Source organism: Xylocopa sonorina, chromosome 8, assembly GCF_050948175.1.
Source record: "Xylocopa sonorina isolate GNS202 chromosome 8, iyXylSono1_principal, whole genome shotgun sequence".
Taxonomy (NCBI): domain Eukaryota; kingdom Metazoa; phylum Arthropoda; class Insecta; order Hymenoptera; family Apidae; genus Xylocopa; species Xylocopa sonorina.
The window spans coordinates 5,165,028-5,189,045 of record NC_135200.1 but is presented as its reverse complement, the minus strand read 5'-3'; the positions used below and the strand labels follow the sequence as shown (position 1 = coordinate 5,189,045).

The following is a 24,018-nucleotide window of genomic DNA, read 5'->3' as shown; positions in this document are numbered from 1 at the left end:
CGTCTAATATCGCGAACGATCGCCTGTACCTTTGCTTGATTAAAGTATTATCAGCCCAGAAGCGTTGGAGAACGCGACGCGGCGAATTAAACGAGTGATCGTAACGTGGCGATAATTTTGTTGTTTCGTACAACGAGATTTTCGTATTCTACTATAGATATTGTATGAAATTCCAATGCGTTTATTTAATCGAGTAGAATTCAATTACGTTCATCCGAACAAACGATAGATTCGATGCATCGAATCTGATAGCGTTCTATTATGCTTGTCTGATCGTATGGCGCCCCTGTTCTACTTGTGCAATTAGATACAGTAATTACCTAATTAGATATACAGCGTTGACCCAAGAACTGTTCGTTATGGTCGTCTGGTATCGAACTAATGGCTAAATGATCCTAACGTGTTCTTTACCTCGCTGAGTAACATAAATCCTTTACCCCAGTTGTCTGATCAATCACGCACATTTTCACTTGTTCCCTGCGCCATCTATCTTACTAAATTTCCTAGCAAACTCTGTTGGAAATCTCCAATTTCATCAGTTAATGTAATCGTCATGGATTACAATTTTACGAGAACGATGTGGATATTAATTGTTGAGTTTGTATTGGAATAAAAAAAATAGTTTCAAACTTCTTCTGACATATAAGAGGAACGATCGCGTAAGATTCGTATTATTGGAAGTTTGATGCCGCACGTCCGGCAATATCGTAACCGTGGCACCTGGGGAAACCATTTCCTCCCGGTAATTGAAATGTTCCTTATCCAATGGTCGTCCAGTAAGTTTGTCCGCAGCCAGCCGTCCCACGGGAAAGCGTGGGCTCCCGTTTACCCCGATTCGATACGCCCCTATCACTCGTTAATCGAGCTTTAACGACCAAACAATCTTATCAAATAAAATGAGACCACGATTCGTCCATCAATAATGCGTTCAAAACGTAATCACTCTTATTTATTACCATGCTTATCAGTTTCAATCAAACTTTCTCTTCTTATCATACATCACACACTCTTCTAATTTTCTAATTCCAATTATTCATTTCTCCAATCTTACTCTACATCTAATTCTTGTTTTTAAATAAACGAGAAGGTTCGATATTCGAGTGTAAGAAACTGTCAGATCCTCATCTCCACCTCTTCAGCCCTCGTCGAATAAGAAAAAAAAGGGCTCCTCACCGAACGCTAAGATTGTAAAAAGCCTTTTCTCTCGCGCACTGAATATACAATCTCGAATCCGAAGATATTCATTGTCGATATCCACTCCATACCCTCTCGCGACATCAAAGAGCCCCGAGATCCTTACCCAAAGCAAAGGGTGCTCTTCAATCTCCTCGCGAGGACCGCGCGCAACGTAACCGAGCCCGCGCCCTCGACGGATCCCTCGCCACCCCCAACCCACGTCGTCCCATCCGAAACTCCAGACGCATCGATCAGCGTCAGATCGCTAAACAGAAACCAGACGTGTTCTTCGAGCAGCCGAACATTCAGAGGCTCTCGCGTATACAACGCGAGCCTCCCTGAAGCCGCTAAAAGAAGTCGCAAGAATTCAAAGCGGAGCCACCGCCGTTTCATCCCTTCGAAAGGTTCCCCTTCGATTCCTCGCCTTTCAGACGAACGTCGAGCTTTCCCGTCGAGCTCGAAATTTTCAGTTAGTCGCTTAGGTGCTTCGATGCCTCGTCGATCGATTAAAAGACGCGAGAGGGTGGACGAGGAGGAGGCGGGGGGTTGGCGAGGAGCTGCGTTTCGAAGAAGATAGAGGAACCAGGGTGGAATTGGCCGGAATAAATGTAACCGTTGCATTTTTGTGTGAAAAGGGTGGAGGAAAACGGGGGTGGAGGTGGATGAAAGACGATGAACCACGGTGGACGAAGGTTGAAGCGAAAAATCGGGGGTGAAGGAAGGTTGAGGAGACGAGTAACGAAAAGGAATGCGTGGCGAGTGTCGATTGCGATCAAACGGAGGGACGAATAATAGTAAAGACGCGTAAAGGGTTGGGGATAATTGTGAGGGTGTGCGTGTACGGGGACGCGTTGTCTCGTGCAGCAACAAATTTCGCCTATCATGTCATGGAAATGAGTGTTTCTTTGTAAATTATGAATGAGTAACGTGGAAATCAATGAACGTGACATTTTTTGTGGTATAGAGGACACTGATGGATATACGATTAACGTGACGTGAAATGGAACGAAATTTTAATTAATGCAGCGAAGAGTGCGGGGAGTGAAGTGTAACGATAGAAAGTATAAACGATTCGAAATGAAGGGTCAAATTGGGAGATGTGAAAAGAATTGTTTGTAACGAGAGAAAGGGGGGAGAGAGTGAGCATGCGATGGGAATAAAGTATAAAGGCAGCGATGATCAATAGGCAGGAAACAATTAAACGAGAAATAGCGGAGGCTACGCGGCGGACACAATAACAGAAATATGACGCAGCCCATCGATAAAGTGTATAGAAGCTAAAGGCATCAAAGAAAGTGTTAGACAATAAAAAGCGGAAAATAACAAAAGGTGCTCCAAGCGGAGGCAGAGGCAGAACTTAAAAGGGAAATCAATATGGCCGCGTGAGATACACGAATCTCAAAAGAGAAGCGAAAATGTGGAAACGAACGCTAAACCAGCCGCGAGAAGGAGAGAAGCGAAGAAGAGCTCAGAAAATCGTTCATGTAAAAATAACGTGATCAGTGAGCAGCTGTAAAAACTGAAGACTTTCTCGCTCGAGCGAGAACATCTTTCTTCTTCGCACCTTCCACTTTATTTCCTTTCCTCGTCATTTATCTTGAAATTTCGTGATCCCTACAAATTTTACTTTCGATTTACACTGTTCAACCATTTTTACCTCTCGTCTCATTGTATACAAATTAACGTACACAATTATGGATCATTGTTAAATGTCTGACCAGTGGCTTATACTACTCGACAGTGCTCCAAACACGTTTCTCTATAATAGCCCTCTACCACTGATCTGCTCGCGAACTTCCTACCATCGTCTCACCTATTGCAAACTATTCTACGTGTATGCACGCACACACGCGTGGACAGAAAATAATATATAATCGCTAGGGCAACGGTCATTTGCAAGTAACGCGTCCCACTCGTCCATTCGAGTCCTCTTGCACGGTTCATTGCTGCGCGATGGGAAAATCTGCTTCCGGTTGGAGAGTTTGCAATTTTTTCGAGTCTTTCCGACGAAAGACAGTCGTTCATCCAGAAATTGGGACACGAGCACACACTGTGACATACCAATATCGATCGAAAACTTACATACATGGTGCTTCGTAAGAATAAGTGTAAACTTGTACCAATTAATGGATACCAGTTAAAGCAAACGTGAAAGTCTGAGCGGGTATACAAATACATAAAATCAACGCCATTTCGGAAGCAATTCAATCGATCTGTTTTACGTATAGTAAAAATTTAATCAAGTTACACGTATCGCGTGTAATATAATCTGATATCTGTAACAGTTATTAATAATTTTAAATGAACATGATTATATTTGAACACTCGTTCCCGCGAGCCTTCTTTAACTAATTCAGATTCGAAATTGTGCCCGAAAATGAACGAGATGAACGTAACATCACGGGAACGCTCTACACTTAATTATCACGGTCATTTAAAATTCAGTACGTTTGAAATGATTAACATCGACGCAAAGTGGTCAGTGAAATTTTTATCCCCTTCATAATAGAACGAGCTTGCCCAACGTGTACAGGTTGTGTCTGTTCCTATGAAATTTTCAAAGCACGTATGCATCGCCTGCGAAGGGACCACGCGACCTTGCATCAAGCAGGAAGAGTCAACCATTCGAACACCTCTCAGATTCGCATCCTACCACTGCGAATATCTCACAGAAATACTCACTCGAGTCACGTTACCATTTTGCCACTCGTTACTTCGTTCTTGCTCCGTTTTTCTTAATAGAAAAAATTTTCATAATACGAAAATAATCGTCAAAAGTAATTTTAAAGATATCGTAAGTAACGTAAAAAAATAGAGAAAAATTACTAATCGCGATACACGCGTTCCTTTCTACGATCATCACTGAGAAAAGTTCTCGATCAATTCCAGCGGAAATGTAAGTAATTCGATAAGGGCGTCGTGGAGAGGAATTTTTCGTCTCGATTTCCGGCGCGAGGCGCCACAGCTCGTGGCGTCGCGTTCGATTTCAATTATCGATCACGCGGGACCGAGGCAACGTTCCCGGACGTACAACAAATACGAGGCGGGATTAAATACGCCGGCGAGCGTGATGTTTACGGTGAGAATGATTTACATTAACGCTTAATGGGCATCCACGGCTGGCGTGCCCCTGCGCAGGGTATGCCTGGCACGTTTTAAATTCGCTAATTGATACCGAAATCGACAGGTAGCCGGTGTTAAAGTTTCGCGTGCCGCGGTAGCTTCCGGCTGGATCGAAAATTGGCGAACCCACCCCCCCTCAATCGAACGGACGTGGCGCGTTTCTAGTTTATTCCACGCGAAACGGCACGCGAGCGATATTCATTTTCAGGGGATTAATAAAGGCAGGGTCGATCGTTGGGGAGGAAATTAAAAATGTACTGAACGGAGATACAAATCTAACGTCTAATGCGAACAGGATATCCGATTTAAAGGGGAATAGTGGAAACGTTGGACGGATTATTTTGCGAAATCCCTGGGATCCTATAGCGAGCAACCTCGTGGCCCATTTAATTTCAAACTCGTCCAAATATATATGTATCAGAATAGATATTACTAATTACGAGAGTATGAAATTGTAATCCGAGAATTTTCGAGAATAGGATACTTAAAACAGATGAGTCGAGATTCAGTGAAAATAAATATTCAAACACTTAGCCGCTCTCGATTATCTAAAAAACGATACTTAAGATAAGAAAACATAATCCATAACGCGACTAGTCAATCGATCGCATTTCCCCGAGAACGTGTCTAATTCTATGAATTCTGATGCCTGATTTAAATCAATTGAAACTCGTTTATCGTATAAGATACAACGATCGATCGATAGATCAGTAGAACCAAACGAACAGAGGAACTTTCAGTTCATAATCGACGCGTTTAAAGTTTCTCTTTTGTCGAGTATCCGATCGCGCGTATTCTTTCAGACTTAATTAGAAACTGTTCCACGCTGATCGCATAATTACACGCGTTCGTGCGTCTGTCGAGCGTGGCCACGTTCTCGGCTATGATAGCCGGCTGACAAAGCGGCGTCCTGTACTACTTGTTTGACTACACGCGGCCCCATGCTACTTAACCAGCGACGTAACCCACTTGTACTAATTAGTTGCACAATCGACTGCCGGTTGTTTGATAAAACACGGCTCTGTTGCGACAGTCTGATTGGGTGTTCGGTTTATCAATACGCGCGACACGCACATACGCGCGCGGATCCGACTTGTCCGAGCAAATACGATCAGGTTCACGTCGTTTCTCCGTTCGTTTTCTTGTTACGCTCGACTCGAAATTTAATCAGCCGCCGTTATCGATTCGACGTTTCCTTCCCGACGTTTCTGTTTGCTACACGTTGGCTAATAATAGTCTAATTGCATACTGTCCCGTTCTACTCGAACGATCCACCAAGATTCCCATTTTGCTCGTCTGACCATACACAGTCCGTCGCTACTAATTGAATCGACGCTATCCACGGTTCACCTGCGTTCGCCTGAGAACCTTGTAGTCGTATTTCGTTATTTGGATAACCGAGGATCCCTGTTCGTCTTCCTCTTTGCTTTGCGATACAATAAAAGAGAATTTGAAAAAGTGGTAGCAAATAAAGTGTCAATGGAGATTGTTCGATGTAGAAGTTTGGTGTGATAAACGCACGATAAAAGGATCAATTGCTAATGGAATATCGTGGAAATTTTCTGATGTTATTGAGCAGTTTACTGAAATTTTATTGCAATTATATTTGTAGAGAAATATACTGAATTTAAGTTAATGCCCTTACAAAACGAGGCAAGTATCGCGATTGAATAAGGTTTACAAGCATGATAATACGGCGGCGTTAATTGCATATTGCTCGACGATCGAATGCTAAGATTAACAGTGTACCCAATCTCACCGCAACGTTATACACACATCCATCGCGACACTTAACTATACAAATATCCTTCCGCGCGTAAACCGGCTGTCTCGAGCGCAAATAGCACCCCTCACGCAAGATAAATTTATCCAAGTCGATCGAATCATCCGCGGGACTCGAAATTTCTCTTGCTGAAGAGGAACCTCGAAGAGAAGAAACAGATCGGCAGATATTTCGCCGACTTTACTCGCTCGTATAAATTTATTTATCGACAATTTGTCCGCGATAAACGAGTCTGATAATTCCGTTGAACAAGGAGAAGAAGACGAGGGTATGGCACGATGAAAAATGAAGTTAAGGCCAGTCGAACTCACGACTGGAGAGTAGAAAATGAAAGAGAAACACTGGTTTCGAAACGCGAGGGAAATTTTCGCGATGATCACACACGCGAGAGGGTAGACCAGCGAAACTAGCCGTCGGTTTGACCTCTCGAGGAATCAATACTCCCGTCACAGAGAGAGGGACATTTTTAGCCGGGACGTTGTAACGCGACGCCTGAATGTTTCATCTCGTTTGCGGATAACTTAAATCGTTAATCGTCGCGCTTCTCATCGCGACTCGAGGCGAGGCTTGGCTAACGATAAGTTCAGCGCGCGTACATCAGTTGATGTTAAGCAGCGAGGGAACGCGAAGCTGCGAGCGATCAAAAAGTTTCTTATCTGATACTCGCAAGATTTATCATTTTAATATCTAGTATAGAAACGCGGAATATTATTTGCTCGTTTTGTATTTCGCGAGCTTCAATTTGACAATTTCGTACGTGTCCTTTTTCTTTTAATTAACCGCTGCATTTTAATTATCGACGAAGTATGCGCTATCTCGAGGACACTGCCGCAGGACATTTGCTTCCATAGTGACAAAAAGAAAGCTGAAAAATCGAGGGAATTTATGTCGCGAATGGTAACACCGGTAATGGCGGCGAAGACGTTAGGATTCTAATTTCTTTTCTTTTTCTCCACTCTCTCCCTGGTCTCTTCCGTTGTTTCAGACAGCTGCTCGGGAATGGCACCCTCTATTTTCCGCCGTTCCTCGCCCAGGATTTTCGAGCGGAAGTGCACAACGCCCGGTACAGGTGTCGCGCGACCAGCTCCGTTGGAACGGTGCTCTCGAGAGAAGTCACGCTGCGTGCTGGTGAGTTCACGATTTTCTCGCGATTCATTCGAACAGACGAGATAAAATAGAAAATAAGAACAAAAAATTCTAGAAACCGTGCCACGATATTTAGAAATGTTAAGGGTTGTTTTCGATTCTTTGCAACGCGCAAGCTGTACATAACACTTGAAAACGTTAACGAATTCGCGTCCTCTCGCAAGCAAAATGTTTCTAAATATTCTAACAAATATCTGAGAGTCAAACTTTCCACATAATTCGAGGCTACGTTCAGTTAACAAGCAAAGTTCAATATACCGCCACAACGGATCGAAGCATCAACTAGAAAAAAAAAGCCTCGATATCATCCGACAGCAATTCCATTGCAATCATCGTTGCCATGGAACGCACTCGAACGCAGTCAGTGGGACGTCGATTGAAATTGCAACAAATAAGGGCTCGCAAACGAGGGAATAATTAAAGGATCCTGCGCGTTGCGTTTCGTACGGTCGCGCAGGGCGGGCGCCGCGTTAATAACATAAAAATAGCGCAAAATATCGCCTGGGAAAAAGTGTTCGCTTTGCCCAGCCGCGTTTCGTGCGCGTACGGACAGAAGTCTCATTATCGTGGCCAAGTGCGGTGCTCATTAATTACTATGCCTTTTTTCTTTTTTTTTTTTCTCTCGATCCCCCAGCATCGGGAGGGAAATGCATGCCCCAGCCCCTGGTGTGCCGCAATGACACGTACACACAGACAGACGCCAATGCGTGGTACTACCGTGGGAATAATTACGCTCTCAATCAGGGATCTGAAAATAAAAATTTCTTTACTCTTTACAAATCGTATTCTGTGTTACCCTCGGACGGAATTACAATTTTTATTGATCCGCCAATCGCGAGATAAAGGCGAGTTTGGAGGGATAATTGGTCCCGATGAAGTTCTTAAATAATGCGTATTTCAAAACATAGACATGAAAAAATTATATCATTACTGTTCGTCTATTGTGACATTTTGCGATAAATTTCGTCCAATTTTATCGATCCGTACGACAATAATAATTCAGTCACTGTCCCGCTATTTCTACATTTAAACGAATAAATTTCCATTACTTTTCTTAATACAATGTCCACGTTCGACTGCGAATAACATAAAAATTTCGTGGATTGTATTGGAATTTTTTTCGAGGAATATTTCGAGCAACAAAAAAACTTCAAAGTTCACTTAAAAATGTTCAATTCTAGTTTCAACCCGAGCGCGTTTAAATTTCATCCCTAGTTTCACGCCATATTTGGCGCATCCGCTCGCGTTCTTCCGGCCGCTGTTGCAAAAAGATAAACGTGTGTATAAATAGAAAGCAAATATGATGGTCCAGGAAGAAAGGGAACCGGTTTATCCATCGATACATTTCCACGGCGCGTTGCGTGAGCACAATAAACGTCAATTACAGAGCGAACGACGTCGGAGGAACGTGACTGGCCGCGGGAAACGTCGGAAAGTTGCTGGGGGATCCCATTATGCCGCGTTTTCACCGAGACGTCCCCGAGTAAATACCGAAGGGAAAACGCCATTGAAAGCCGTTAAATTGTATCGGTGGAAGTTCGATTCGAACAAGTAAAAGGAAAGAGAGAGAGAGAGAGAAATATATATATATACGTGTACACAGACGTGGAAAGAGGGAGAGAAAGAGAGATAAAAAGGAAGAAGAGGGAGGTTCAGGTCGTCTGGAAACGTAGCTGAAGAGAATGGGCGACAAAAGTTGGTCCTGTACACGAACTTTACGTGAGCCACCATTTAAATGGCTGATTTTATGCCGGCCAACGCCACTGGCGCGTAACAGGCTACGTGCCTCCTCCGCGTGGATGCCACCCTGTACATTGGGAATCGAAATTAGAAGGGAATTTCGAATCCTTCCATTTTAACCCGCCTTCGATCCGCCTCGACCTACCTCGTTGCTTTTTTTAATACCGTTCCCTCGACGCTGGGTTGCAAGTTTCTCTTTTTTTTTTTTTGGTTTCTTTGTAGAACGCGCAGCCACGTTTGCAGCTGCAAGCGCCATCGTGTAATTAGGCGATCGATTCGACGATACGTTTCTTTTCTATCGCTAATATTTCTATTGACGATGAATTAGGAGAAACAGGAAGCTTTTCTCGATTTTATTCGTCGAAAATTTCTACACCCTCCATCGTATCAACCCTTAGAACCGTAGAACAGAGACAGACGAACGCGAGATTCACAGATAACACGCGCGCGACTGGCAGATACCCAAAAACGCTTTTCTCAAAACTAAAAGCCTCTTTATTTCACACACCCGTCGCGATTTTCACGCGAGAAACCTGCAGCAGCGCTTGTATCATAATTAATGGAACACCCCGTACGGAAGGGTCTCGAAGTATCGTCGAGGGAAGTCGATTCGAGAGCTCGCGAGAGAAGTAGAAGGCGGACAGTGGATTCGTCGATGTTCTCCAGCCGCGTATCGATTGGACGGTTTTTCGTCGCGGGCGGAAGTTCGTAAGTCGCGGCCGTCGGCGGTAACAGAAATTCTTCTTTCCGCTTTTCGTCGAGTCATCCGCTGAGCCAACTGCGAGGAAAGTTCGCCGACGGCGGGTCGCGCGAGCGCCCCAGCCAATTTAAACCGAAAAAACCGGCGAGCGTTCGAGAAGTCGAATCCGCGCGATCGTGACCATACGCTTCCTGCGCCCCTTCGCCCCGTCTTCGCGTCGAACTCGGTCAGTTCGCCAGGAGTTCTCGAGCAGGGTGGATCGACCGAGTTCTCGACGTCCTCCCGTTACTTCCCGCCATCGCTATTTATTGGACCCAAGAACGTGAACAGAGGGGTTCGTCGAACCACTTCGATCGCGACTAGTTCGTATCCTACGAGTACGGTTCCGGTTCGACGATGACCTCCGCTGAGAATCGAAAGGTCGGAGCAGACTTTCTTCAGTCGAGAGTGACTGGTAGCTTGTGGGATTTGTTATTAATTATTTTCATCTGTATTCTGTATTCGTGGACATTTTAATGATACCTTTAATGAGAAAGAAGGGGTGAGTCTTTTAATAAAATTCGTATCGGATCGAAATTTAAGGGTATTAAAGAAATCTTGCCTGTATCGAATAAATATTCTGCTTCAATAGTATCCAGGAAATATTTGCTTTCGTATTAAAGTGTTTGAAATGTAAGGTTGATTTTTCTGAATCGTGTAAATGTTTACTTGATTGCGATCTAAGTCGATATTGTTTAAGGGAATGATTTATTTTCTATTTGAACGAATCGTATTTGATCCAAGATAATATAAACTGTGATACACTGAATTTTTCAGTAAACGTTTGTCAAATAACTAAGCATCTACAATTAGACAAACGTTTTATACTAATTCGTTCTCGCTTTGTTTAATACTTGAAGCGATTTAGTCCTCGCGAAAAATATATTCGTTAAGTCCCACAAGCTCCGTAAGTTCGCTAAGTTGCTTATAATTATATCAATTCTGCAAACAGTGCAGCCAAACATTCATTGCGAAGAGTTCATCTCCATTTTCAAAAAGGCCAGTCCAATTAAAACCCATTCAGCGTACCTACCAACCCCCGCCTCGCTGTCCCCCATCAAAGATGCAACAATAACAATTGAATTACCGTCAATTTGCCAAGAATTTCCGGCGAATTTACTCGCAAAGCTCCCGGGCCCCTTTTTCCCGCGCTTCGCAAAACTCAACCGTTTCCGGACGGCGTAACAAGTTTCCGCGACTAATAAACGACGCGACTCTCCTCTCTTCTTAAAATGTAATTACCGACCAGCAAGGAAAGGGAAAAAGGAGGCGAGGCGGAGAAAAATGTAAAAAGGAAAGCAGCCGCCGAGGGTGAGGAGGGGTGGCGCGCGAGCGATCATAGAAGTCGGAACTATGAAACGCGGCGTTAATTAAACCTCGTTACAACGAACTTGCTTGCGAATTCCTCGTTAACAAGCCACCCCCCGATCGAGATCACTCGATAATCACTCGAACGCGACCAAAGGCGACTCGTTCGGCCGCCTCGAACGTTTCCATCCGCCTATAGAAATCTTCGGATCTTCCTTGGAACAACAACCACCGCCTAGCAGCGAATATCCCGAAAGGAGTGGCTCGTTATCAACCACTCTGTTTCGCTCCGTATCGCTCGCCCCTTTCACCGCCACAGCCGTCCGCCCCTATGCCTCCTCGACCGCCCACAAACAACCCTTAAAATACACACAGACTCGCGCAAAACTTCAGACGGACCTGCCAAAAAGTCAGAGCCTCCCTCCGTCGCCAACTCTACGACTCCGACTTTTCTCGCAGTCGGAAGAAAAACACCGGATGACCGGGAGAAGAGAGAGCCTCGAGGAGAGGGGTCGAGGATGGGGCGGTGGTAAAGGCGCCCGTTCATTAAAATGTGTTCCAGCCGGCGGTAATTACGCGTTTAATTATTTAAACGAGTGACCCGGCATTCAGCGGGATTTCCATCCCCTCCATCTTTTTTTTTTGCCAGCGTCGTCACCCCCTCTGGTTAAGCTCCGCTAACCAACCCCCTCCACGTTTTCCCTGTCCCCTTGGGTGCCGTGTCTCGTTTTCGCTTCTTGTCTCGATAATATCTCGGCCCCGCCATCTTCATCCAATCTTCCTCCTCTTTTCTCGACTTGTTTCTCCGTTTCCCTTTTTTTTTCTCTCTCTTCCACCCTGCCAGCCATTTGCGCCGACCCCGCCAGCGACGGCTGACGGCGACAGAGAAAGAGACGAGAGGGCACCCGTGATTCCTGGCGCTGGCCTCGCTTACGGGACGCGCTCCAGCTCGCAATTCCGTGTCTTCTTTTCGCGAGGCGAGGTCTTTCAACGCGCGACGCCCTTTCAACCATCGCGTCCTCTGCCTCGTCCCGTTTCCGGTCCCGCGTGTACGTGCGCGCCCGCCCGCGCGTGTCATAGAAACACCCCCTTCCGTCCTCGCATTCGACACTCGACCGTTCGAGTCGCTCTGCCGCGGGTCAGATCCGACTACGGATATCGTGAATGAGACGGTTAATTGGTCGCGACCAACGGGACAGAGGGATCTTCGCGGAGCTATTCGTTGCGCAGTTTGCGTCTCGTGTCGCGCGGATAAGCCCGGAATTAATTATCGTTCCTCCAGTCGCAACGCTACCAGCACGTCGATGCGCGGTTGTAGAAGAACTTCTGGGTGACGCGATATTTTTTAGAAAGCAGATGATGGTTTTCGTGCGTGTATTCGTGTTGTGTTCGCTTTCGTGGGATATTATTGAAGTAACGGTTTCAACGATACGCTTGACACAACTTTTCAATTTAAACTGCTTTTTAATGTCGCGGAAGGATTTAGTTTTTAATCGTTATACTTCTTTAGGAGGCACGTTAATGATAGGAATACTGGGAATTTAAGTATCCATGCTGATTCGATTAAAAGAAAATAAGATAGAGGGGTATAAAAAAGTATAAAGTACACAATGTAATACAAGCTGATACGAGAAATAAAATGTATCGAAATATTAACAAGCTACATGTTACGTGAGACCCCAAAAAAATGTTCGTTTTTGCAATAAACAAAAGGTAGAAGATTCCACGTACCATAGTTAAAGACGAAACCCACCCCACGCGATCGTTAACAGTAGCAGCCCCTCGTAAATTACGCTCGAAAACAATCCCCCGCGCAAAATTCGCAACAAACAAAAATCAAAGGGGGTCCAATTACTTCCTCGATACTTCCCGCTGCCCTTTCAATCCGTAACCGCAGCTCCTCGTCCGTCGTGCGCTTTGGCGAACCGGAGGAATACCCGCGGCCGATTCAAAGGAGCATCCACGACCGCGCGCATGAATTACACGAATAGCGGGGGATGGGAAGAAAAACGGGATACTCGATTAAAAGGAAGGAAAGCAGGCTGATTTCCGCGCGTTCCCTCGGTCCATTCCCGATGCACGGTATCGCGAAGGTGAAAGCCGCGAGATACAGAAGGCGAGGGCACCCGGGCCCAGCTGAAAAGCGATGAGGAATTTATCTGAAATGACATCGGCTCGACCCTCGTCGCCCGCCAAAGGACTTATTCCCGAGGAGAGGCGGCATTGTCTGAGAGAAAAAAAGGGGGCGCCGTTTCTTCGCCCGTTCCGCTTTCCCTTTCTCGTCTCTCTCTCTCTCTCTCTCTCTCTCTCTCTCTCTCTCTCTCTTTCTCTCTCTGAGCCTTGGCGGGACGCGCTCTCGCGAGGGAAACGTTCGAGCACCGCGCCACTTTCGATGATGACTTCCGACCGCGGAACGGAGGAAGTGATTCATCGATTTGGAAATTAATTGAGAAACGATCTGATTCTTTTTCCGGGAATCTGTTTCTGCGACTTCTTTCACTTCTCTTGGGCTGGTAATATATGTTTTAGCTGAATAATGGTTCACTGGATTTCTCAAATAATTTTCTGTTTATTTTAGTAGACTCAGATTGTTCCGCGGGATCTGTCGAGATTTGTATTCCGTGAATAACGGTTATCGAAAGATTCTACTAATTTTTCTTACTTAAATACATTAACAAAAGTCTGTTAAAATTGTCATTATGAAAGTTCAATTAATTCGTGTAAATTCAACTAATCTTTGCCGTTCCCATCGATCGTCCATTCCAATCAATTCCAAACCGCAAAAGGAGAGAAGCAAGACCATCTCCGTCAGTTTTATCGTTTAAAATCAACCAGATCAACAGCAATAATTCCAACCACCGTTTCAATAAAAAAAAGAATAACAATAAGATATTGGTGAAAAGATGTTCTTTATCTTCGAAACGAGATAAATCGATAACGACGACGGTTCCAGTAAATATCGTTTAATAATTCCCTCGGCGGTGGCTACGAGAGGCGGAAGAAACGCGACAAAAACACTCGAGGAGCATTTCTCCCGCGGCTCGAAGGGATGATCCGTCTGTCCTCGGCAGATTACGTCAATCGAGCCGGGTGGAAATCGAGGCGTCGCCAGCTTGCGCCCGCGATACCGCGTGGTGAACGTGAATCGAAAAGAAACTTAATCCTGGAGGTTGGCTGCGAATCCACGGGAAAATATCGTTGGTGCCGGTTCGCTGGAGATCCGCGCATATTGGCCTCGTTTGCACGTTTCGTTTCGCTCGCCTCCGCATCCCCGCGGCGAACGGAATTTGATCGTCATCCAGGTATTTGCCAGCCCCGATAACGCGACGTCCTCCAAGTGGCTTCCTAATTTTTGACATCACCCCCCCTTGCCACCCCTTCCGAGCTCAGTATCGACTCGAGCTTTCCTCGAATTTCCTTCTTTCACGTCCCACTGGCTCCGTTAAGGAAACGAGATTCACTCTGAAAGAGTGAAGAACACGTTTTATGTTAACCGTGGAAATTGTTGATTATTTTATGGTATTTTTCTCTGTCCCTTTCTCTCCTACATTTGTCTCGTGAAACGTAAGCGATCGATTTGAATAATATAAATTACAGTGTCCACTGGAGGTATTTGTTAATTAAATATTAACAATCGAACGTATCGTCGATGAAATGTGAAATCGTTGAAATTAAAATCGAGTGGAAATTGTAAATTAATATAAATACGTGCTCGAGAGAATCTTTTTCAAATTGATAGATTTAACGAGACGTTAAAATGTTTCTAACTGTAGAGAGTTAAAAATGTTCCTCCTCCTGATTCAATCGGAACATTAGATTCTAATCGTATCTGAGATGTTAAAATAGTAGAAGAGATCGCGCAGTTTAGTTAAACTGCACAGTTTACCGGTGTATTTTTCTCTTATTACAAGGAAGCGAACGGGGGATCGCGATATTAGGGAATTTTCGAGCGGCGAATGGGAAGGAAGAAGCGGCTCTAAACGCGTTACGTTTGATACTTAAATTGTGCCTTCGAAATGAGACACGTAACAGCGTGACGGCCGACTTGACAGTGCTATTAAGAGCAATATCGTAGCTACCTGTCAGATCTGCGAATAAATGGAGCGGCGACGGAACTGCTGGAGCTGAAAATGAATTTCCGGATGCGACGCTAATCTTATCTCCGGCGACGAATTTACCGCGGCAAACGCCACCCCTTCTTTCACGTTCGTTAAACCCGTAAAATCGAAAGTTAAAAAGGAGCCCTGGAAATGTCGCAAGGAAAGTAGTCAATAGAAAGGAGAAAATCACGATCGAGATCTTGCCACAACGAACGCTTCGTTAGCCCCAGAAAACGTCCAACAAAGTTAACCGTTAAAATAGACTTAAAATCAATATCGCGAAATTTCAATCTCTATTCAACAATTAAAATCATCGTTATCACCCAAAAATAATTCCCCTCGCAACGGATTAATTTACAGGATCCACGTAGCATCCAATTCCCCCTAACCGACCATTATGTTCAAGCAAAATGTACCGCGCGATTCCTCCGCAGTTTACACTGTGCACCGTGCGTTCAATTTCGTGCGGCCAAACAGAACAGCAACAATTTCGCTCCGTTATCGAGACGAGGATAAACAACGAGCTTATACACCGAAACGAAGAAAAAGTAAACTCCCAGAACCGACGCGCCTCGAACTAGCTACCAGACGCCGCTTTGTGACTCGAACGTCGCCAATGCGCCCTTTAAAGAAGGCAGCTGCGTCCCGTGGGCGATTTCAGACGCGAAAGTGGCGCGATTCCAATTCCCAGGTTGATTCGAAACGGAGACCCGCGGGACCTTCGATCCGTTACCGTCGTCGATTTAACGGCCGGAAGTCGCGAGCGTAATGGCGGCGGCTGCCCGTCGATTCTCGTCGCGCGAATCTCTCCGCGTCCGGAACGGATGTCACGTCCGGCAGCGTGATTTACAGCCGACCAACATCGACACTCGAAGCGAAACGCGTTCGTAAACAACGGCTGGGCTCCCTGCAAAAATTCCTGGCTGGAACACAAGGCGATTTATGTAAACGCTGGATCGACGAAACCGACTGACGCGTCCCTCGCTCGGTCTCGATCGGCAACGTTCCAGGAGCAACGCGTCTCTTCCTCTCGTTCTTCCTCGCGACGACGATCCATGATCGAAGCGCTGGGGAGATTGGTCCAGGCTCTGGGAGTGGTGTTACTGTCTTGTATCTCATTTCCGTCTTCCTGTCGGTAGATTGAATTCTTTTCTTCCCCTTCTTCTTCTGAATTCGACGCGTTGCAGGAATAGCTTAAGGATGAACGCTCTCTTTTATATATCCTATATAATTTTATATATGTATCGAAGGTAGTATTTTGCATGCGATTACGTGTTGGGGTTGATCGAAGTAAATCTTTTACGATTCAAAGGCTGTTGTAAAGGCTGTCATCGTACGATGATATCGAAACAGACAGCAATATGCAACTCGATATTTTTGAAAATTTCGAAAGATTCCATCAGAAAGCGATATGAGATGATCGAAACCGCAAAATGATACGCAACCCTTGCCCCCCGAAACTTGAAAGCAGCTCTGAACGAAAAACAACGCGAATATCTCAAACATTCGAGGGAACCCCGACGAAACGCACCGTCGCGAAAATCGATAGGCTCATCCCTTACATAAAACCCCGCGCGGTGGTCTCCAATTTCAAAGAGAGAAGAATATCCGACTCCGAATCGATCAGCCCTCCCTTCGACCCGTTTCACTCGTTCGATGTAAATATTAAAACACGAACGAGACGTAACGAAAATAAAAAAAAAAAAAAGAAGTTCGCTCGCTGGCGAACGCGAAAGTCTGAAACGAAGGGGGTGGCGGACGAGGGATGAAACGGCGGGCTGAAACGGCGTAATTACGCTTTCCTCGGTCCAGTCGCAGTTGTTCGCTGTTCCAACCGACCAAGAACCCTCTCTGTTCGGATTCCAGTGCTGACTGTGCCCGGCTACGACGTCAGGGTGAATAGATCCCCGGTGGTGGAGGGATGCAACGCGGTTCTATCTTGCGCGGCGCGGGAGGACGTGAAAGAACACCTGACAGTCACCTCCTGGTTCCGCGACGAGGCCATTCTTCTACCTGGGAGCACGGACACGGGTAAGTGTCGAAACGCTTGTTTCTCTGGTAAGCGAGTCGCATGCTGTCGCTCCTGTTTTTCTGTCGTGCAGAGAGAAAGTGGAGTTACTTTGGACGGTGTGTTGTAATGTTCGAAAATATTGTTCGATGTTAATTACGCGTTGATGGAATAATTTGTACGGTTTGTCATTCGACGATGGCTGCAAGCGTATCTTCGTTTTGTCGTTGGCAATGAAATCGTAGGAGGAGAAGCGATTAGAATGTTAGTTCAGCTGGCAATTTTTGTATAAAATATTTTGTAAAATGGCCAACAGCGTACCCTCGCCTGAGGTATTACCCTCTCCAAAAAAGGTAATCCCCTTTGAAACGCACCTCCCCTACTCTCTCTCTACTTTTCACGTGGAATAGTTGATTTTAATTAGTGACAAACTGGAACGCGTAAATTAATATTAAAAAATATTAGCATCGAGATTTATGCTCGTTAAGGCTCACGAGTCTCCCGTTGAAATACATCAGGCGAATCGAGTTTACGGGATGGAAATAATTATCGTCGTTTTTCGAAGATCTCGCGCGCCCCTGCGCGCAGCGGCTCTTCCGTTTGAATGAAAAAAGCGTACGTATAATCGCAACAAAGTGGACGTCCCACTAATTTGAAACTCACGATCGAATATTAATTTATTGCACGCTCGCGATCGTAGTTCAACTCGATTCTTCGTACTCACGCTGCTCGAAATTCGACTTCGCGCTGGTGGCAACATCGACGTGTAACACAAAACTGAACGTTTCGCCGTTCAATTATACCCCGCTACCATTGGGAATTTAATACGAAATGAAAAACAGGCACCGTGATGTTATGCTAAATGTTCTGAGGCTCGAGTTACAGATGACTGTAAAAGTAATAAAACACGGAGAAATATAGGGAATATTAATAACTAAGGCTTATATTTTACTGGTCAATATTCTGATCGCTATCTATCGGCTATAATTATTAATTTTACTCTGCTGTGAGTGCGCGAGAAATATTTCGAAAAAATCGCTCGAACGAAATTGAAATTTTGCTGAAAGTTCGCTGTAACTCGGGGCTATTTCTTGGCAAACCACGTCGAAACAACCTACAACTTCGAATGGCCATATCGAGCGAGAAATCGCGGGGACGCGAATCGATCCGCAGCGGGGCGCGATGATAAATCGTCGCTTCGTGCCGTGAAACAGCAAACACGATCGAACGGGGATGACAGAGCGTAGAAGCATCCACTTGAATATGATACGGGGCCGGCGTGTCCCTCGAGAGGCGATAAAAACGGACGCTCGATGACATTCGATCGCGCGGAGGGAACGCGAGGAAGAAAATGGCGTTGGCCACGTCCGCTGAGAGGTACACGGATGCGCGATAAAGTCGAGCCGATGGAAAGTAGGAGGCAGGGGACGAAGTAACGTTTAACTATGAAGGTATCACGAAAGTTATTCAGTTGGTGTACGTGTTTCGAGCGCGAGGAGCCGCTCGAGAAGAAGTTGGGACAGTTTTTAAACGCTATTCGTGCCTGAACTTGGAAATGGACGCCGGATGACGCCTGTGGGGGATGTCGAGGCTGTTCGATGTATCGTACTGCAATGTACAGCCGTTTTCAAGACAGTACTCTCACATGTAAATTATAAATACATAATTTGGTACTTGGAACAAATTCGAAGACAAACTCTTGGAAATGAATCTCCACTGCAATGGAGAATTTTGCTAGAACTTTTTTTAAAAGAAGTTACCAACTAAATCTTCGATGTGTACTGTTCTATTTTAGTTGCAAGAGCTGGACGATTATCATCTACTATAAACGTGTAGAACCAAAGAGAAATGTAATAAAAGCTCTATGAAAAGAATAGAAAATTAAGAAATGAAGACAGCGGATGGAAAGATAAGAAGCAGAATCGGTAGCATTCGATTCAATGGAACGAAATTTTTCATCAGAGCTCGCACTCCGATCGCAATACCTGGAAACTGCACGCATAACCGAAAGATCGCCTTGCCTTCCATTTAATCCCCATCCAACGCTCGCAACGAACGAAAGTGGCTTTATACTCTTAAAATAATGGCCGCCCTCCGCCTCTTCCGAGCAGCGTCCCAGCGCCGGAAATAGGTGCTCGACCTTTTTCCGGTTTTTTTTTTCACCCACCCGGAGCACGCATGTACGCGCCCCGATTCAGACGTGCGCCAGTCGTACTTCTCTCCGGCTTTATGCCTTTGTACAATCCCCGTGTCCCGTCGTCCCGTCTCGTTTTCTCATTTTTTTCTCCCCCTCCATCGGGCTCTCTGTCGCTCCAACGACGACGCGTCCTCCCGCGCGTCTCATCAACGTAACGGTCGTTAAGTTCGAATCGACAGCGCGGGGGGTAATTGACAAAAGCAGTTCTCATGCGATCTCCTCGAAGCTTCCCGGCTCCCGTTTTCTTTGCGCTCGTCTGACGACGAGTTTGTGTATTTTTTCTGTCCTCCCCTCTCCCTTCTTTCTCGTTTCTTCTTTTTTTTTGTCTTTTCTTGTAGCCTCAGGCTACAGAGGGATCAAAGTTCACCGACGGGACGCGGAGTCGTCCCGAACGGATGTTCGAGGCCCTTTGAGACGCGGACCCGTTAATGGAAGGAAGATTCTCTGACGAGGCTGAGAGATAGTTTTCACGGTTGGAAGATGTCGGACGTTGCGTCGCGTAGCTTTCTCCAGTCGAGTGGAATTTGTAGAGACACGCGTCGAGTGGGAGTGATGATTTGCGATGGAGATAGAGAAAGGTACTCCTGACGAGAGTGAAAAAGGAGTCTTTTTTTCGATTACAACGTCGTGTATATACGTGATCTAGTGTGTGCAGTATTCTTGAACAGAAGAATTTCCAGGGATGCGTTCTGTGAGCGAGCGAGCGCACGCTGCAAGTAGTATTGCCGTACCGTTGGCCAGACGTCCAGAGATTGACGTCTAGTAGAAGCAAATTTAATTAAAAAGGAAAAAGGCTAAACTCAATTTACTCTGGCAGTCAAATATAAAATTATAAGTCCACCGTGGGCGTATACTTTCGGTCACAATATACAGCTCTCCTCGATTACTCGCGTCGAGCGTGCTTTTTCCTTCTGTTTTTCCATCGAGCCCGAATGATGAAAGGGTTAATCTCAATTAAAACGCCGAGGCGAGTCCGAGAGAAGTTTAAACGTTTATTCGTGGGGCTCGCGGAACTTTCATCGACGGGTCCAGCATAAACAATCCCCGAAACAGTCTCGTTGGAAACCCGTAGAGGGAGGAGGAAAAAAGAGGAAGACCAGGGGGTGGTCTTCAAACTTCATTTTCCACGGCGCGAGACTTTCGCCGGTGCCTTTCCATAAACAGCCCTCGAAACAGCCCCAGGGAAAAATGCCGCGGTCCCACTCGTGCCCAGTCGCTCCTTTTCCTTTCTGCTTTCCGCTGGGTTTATTCGTAAATTCGTGGCGCACGCCGTCGATACAAATTAAAAGGCTCGCCGGGAATTCCGCTATATTTGAATTGGCCAGCGAATACTGCTGACTTAAATGGTTCCAGAGCATCCTGATTTTTTTTCTTCAAGTCCTTTTTACACGTTTTTCTTTTAGGCATTCAGGTATGAACAGTTAGAGGCGCCCTCGAATCGATAGGTCTTCTTCACTGATTCCTTCCAGGACTTTAATCTCTTAACGCGCCGACATGTTGTGATAATCCAACGCACAGTGGTCACTGCACACGTCTGCCATGGAGAACAGAAGAAGAATTTCGAAGAATAGCGTACGCCTTACAAATTTACATAAGTTTTAGTCGTATAAGATGTATTGTATATGGGTTTATACAGATAGCTTATGAACATTAATTAATAAGTCTGCGCTTGTGGTTTAGTTGTATAAGATGTATTGTACATAATGATGTAAAAATTAGCTCGTAAGAACACTTTTGTTGCTTGTAAATTGTTAGAAGTTGAAATAAATGGTTACGTTACTGTTAATTAATTGTTTAATCATTTGAAGACCTACACAGCACTCCTAGAACGACCAATTCCATTCCCTAAACGAGAAGAAACTCGTAAAAGATAACCCCGATCCCAATTAAATTAATTTAAGGCTTGAATCTGGCGCTTAGATCGTAACAGTTCTGAGAATTCCTGGAAAATGACGTCACTTCCAGGAATCGGCGAAATTCCAGGAATTCTCGATGACGTCATTTCCAAGAACTGGCACTATTCGGATACCTCCTATGACGTCATGTTCTCCTGATACATTGTCGATTTTTCGAACAAAATCTCGAAAATCCGACTTTGTATCAGGAGAACATGACGTCATAGGAGGTATCCGAATAGTGCCAGTTCTTGGAAATGACGTCATCGAGAATTCCTGGAATTTTGGCGATTCTTGGAAGTGACGTCATTTTCCTGGAAGTGACACGAATACCTCCTCACTACTTATATTCTCCTGATACATTGTCGATTTTTCGACCAACAATTTGAGAATCCAAGTTTGATGACGTCATAGGGGTTCCCGGTAATTCCAGGAATTCCCGATGACGTCATTTCCAAGAAGTGGCACTATTCGGATACCTCCTATGACGTCATGTTCTCCTGATACATTGCCGATTTTTCGAACAAAATCTTGAAAATCCGACTTTGTATCAGGAGAACATGACGTCATAGGAGGTATCCGAATAGTGCCAGTTCTTGGAAATGACGTCATCGAGAATTCCAGGAATTTCGGCGATTCTTGGAAGTGACGTCATTTTCCAAGAAGTGGCACGCATACCTCCTCACTACTTATGTTCTCCTGTTACAAAGTCGAATTTTCAAGATTTTGTTCGAAAAATCGGCAATGTATCAGGAGAATATAAGTAGTGAGGAGGTATTCGTGCCACTTCCAGGAAAATGACGTCACTTCCAAGAATCGCCAAAATTCCAGGAATTCTCGATGACGTCATTTCCAAGAACTGGCACTATTCGGATACCTCCTATGACGTCATGTTCTCCTGATACAAAGTCGGATCTTCAAGATTTTGTTCGAAAAATCGGCAATGTATCAGGAGAACATGACGTCATAGGAGGTATCCGAATAGTGCCACTTCTTGGAAATGACGTCATCGGGAATTCCTGGAATTACCGGGAACCCCTATGACGTCATCAAACTTGGATTCTCAAATTGTTGGTCGAAAAATCGACAATGTATCAGGAGAATATAAGTAGTGAGGAGGTATTCGTGCCACTTCCAGGAAAATGACGTCACTTCCAAGAATCGCCAAAATTCCAGGAATTCTCGATGACGTCATTTCCAAGAACTGGCACTATTCGGATACCTCCTATGACGTCATGTTCTCCTGATACAAAGTCGGATTTTCGAGATTTTGTTCGAAAAATCGACAATGTATCAGGAGAACATGACGTCATAGGAGGTATCCGAATAGTGCCACTTCTTGGAAATGACGTCATCGGGAATTCCTGGAATTACCGGGAATCCCTATGACGTCATCAAACTTGGATTCTCAAATTGTTGGTCGAAAAATCGACAATGTATCAGGAGAATATAAGTAGTGAGGAGGTATTCGTGCCACTTCCAGGAAAATGACGTCACTTCCAAGAATCGCCAAAATTCCAGGAATTCTCGATGACGTCATTTCCAAGAACTGGCACTATTCGGATACCTCCTATGACGTCATGTTCTCCTGATACAAAGTCGGATTTTCGAGATTTTGTTCGAAAAATCGACAATGTATCAGGAGAACATGACGTCATAGGAGGTATCCGAATAGTGCCACTTCTTGGAAATGACGTCATCGGGAATTCCTGGAATTCCGGCGATTCCTAGAAGTGACGTCATTTTCCAGGAATTCTCAGAACTCTTACGATCTAAGCGCCAGATTCAAGCCTTAAATTAATTTAATTGGGATCGGGGTTATCTTTTACGAGTTTCTTCTCGTTTAAGGAATGGAATTGGTCGTTCTAGGAGTGTTGAAATTAAGGGATAATGACAACACTTGTTACATTACGTTTAAACAATTAATTTATTCATGATATTAATAAGATATACAATAAATTACAATTAAATTGTATTTTACAAGGTGTACGTGATATACTTATAATACAATCATTTTCGCATTCTCTCTGAGATAAAAAGCTATGGGGAAATACTTCTGCTGATGTCTATTACTTCTGCTGGGCCTTTAACTTGAAACTTCTGGAATATAAGTGTATATGCCACGTTCGGTCCTCAAAACCATTGATTTTAAGGCTCACTCCATATTCCACTCCAAATTTATGCCACGATCGAAGTAATCGCCATTTCCGGGAAGCGTCTTCAGCTTTGTCCACCATCTGGTTGCGAAAACTTACCGTTTTCGATTTCCTGGAAGTATCATTAAAAAGGTGAGACAGGGTCCGTCACAATTCTCGAGATACAGGCCAAACTTTGGTTTCCACAGTGACTTTCAGCTTTTGAAATATTGTCAATCCACGTCAGAGTTTTTAACTACGCGCGAAATCCTTTTAGAAAACATTCGAAGTATCGTTATGCACAATATCGATAGCGATATAACGGGTAGCCGTATCACACTCGTAACGATACAAGCTACGCAAGCGGCGCTGAAAGCTCCCGACGGTAACAAAACACAACGACCAGCCATTAACATAAAAAAACAGCCGGCAATTTCGAATCAATAAGGGGTCTCCGAATGGTATCCGCCGGAAATACGGTATTCCCATCGGGGTCGCATATAAGAATCGCGACATCTGTAGAAGATGTCCTCCGGGGTCCCGTAAGAAATCGCTACGAGTCCCACGGGAGACGGGACGATAACGTGGAAGTCGAAGATACGAATGGAAGAGGAGTACTACGGCACTCGCGCGTTTTAATATCGGCAATGGCGAAAACAGACGCGGCC

General features: G+C 45.0%; 1 protein-coding gene and 1 long non-coding RNA gene across 8 annotated transcripts in view; one reads left to right on the top strand and one right to left on the bottom strand.

The window, feature by feature from the left end:
- Positions 1 to 24,018, top strand: part of Dscam3 (Down syndrome cell adhesion molecule 3) — a 97,514-nt gene that overhangs the window by 50,899 nt on the left and 22,597 nt on the right. For all 7 annotated transcript variants that reach the window (XM_076899448.1, XM_076899451.1, XM_076899446.1 and 4 more), the window contains exons 3-4: positions 7,068 to 7,210; positions 16,982 to 17,146. In XM_076899448.1, the coding sequence (XP_076755563.1) occupies positions 7,068 to 7,210; positions 16,982 to 17,146 (308 nt within the window). The remainder of the gene's footprint in view (positions 1 to 7,067; positions 7,211 to 16,981; positions 17,147 to 24,018) is intronic.
- Positions 14,408 to 24,018, bottom strand: part of LOC143426234 (uncharacterized) — a 40,121-nt gene continuing 30,510 nt past the window's right edge. The window contains exons 3-4 of the long non-coding RNA XR_013102128.1: positions 16,912 to 17,128; positions 14,408 to 14,477 (exon numbers count right to left, since the gene is read on the bottom strand). This is a non-coding gene — a long non-coding RNA (uncharacterized LOC143426234). The remainder of the gene's footprint in view (positions 14,478 to 16,911; positions 17,129 to 24,018) is intronic.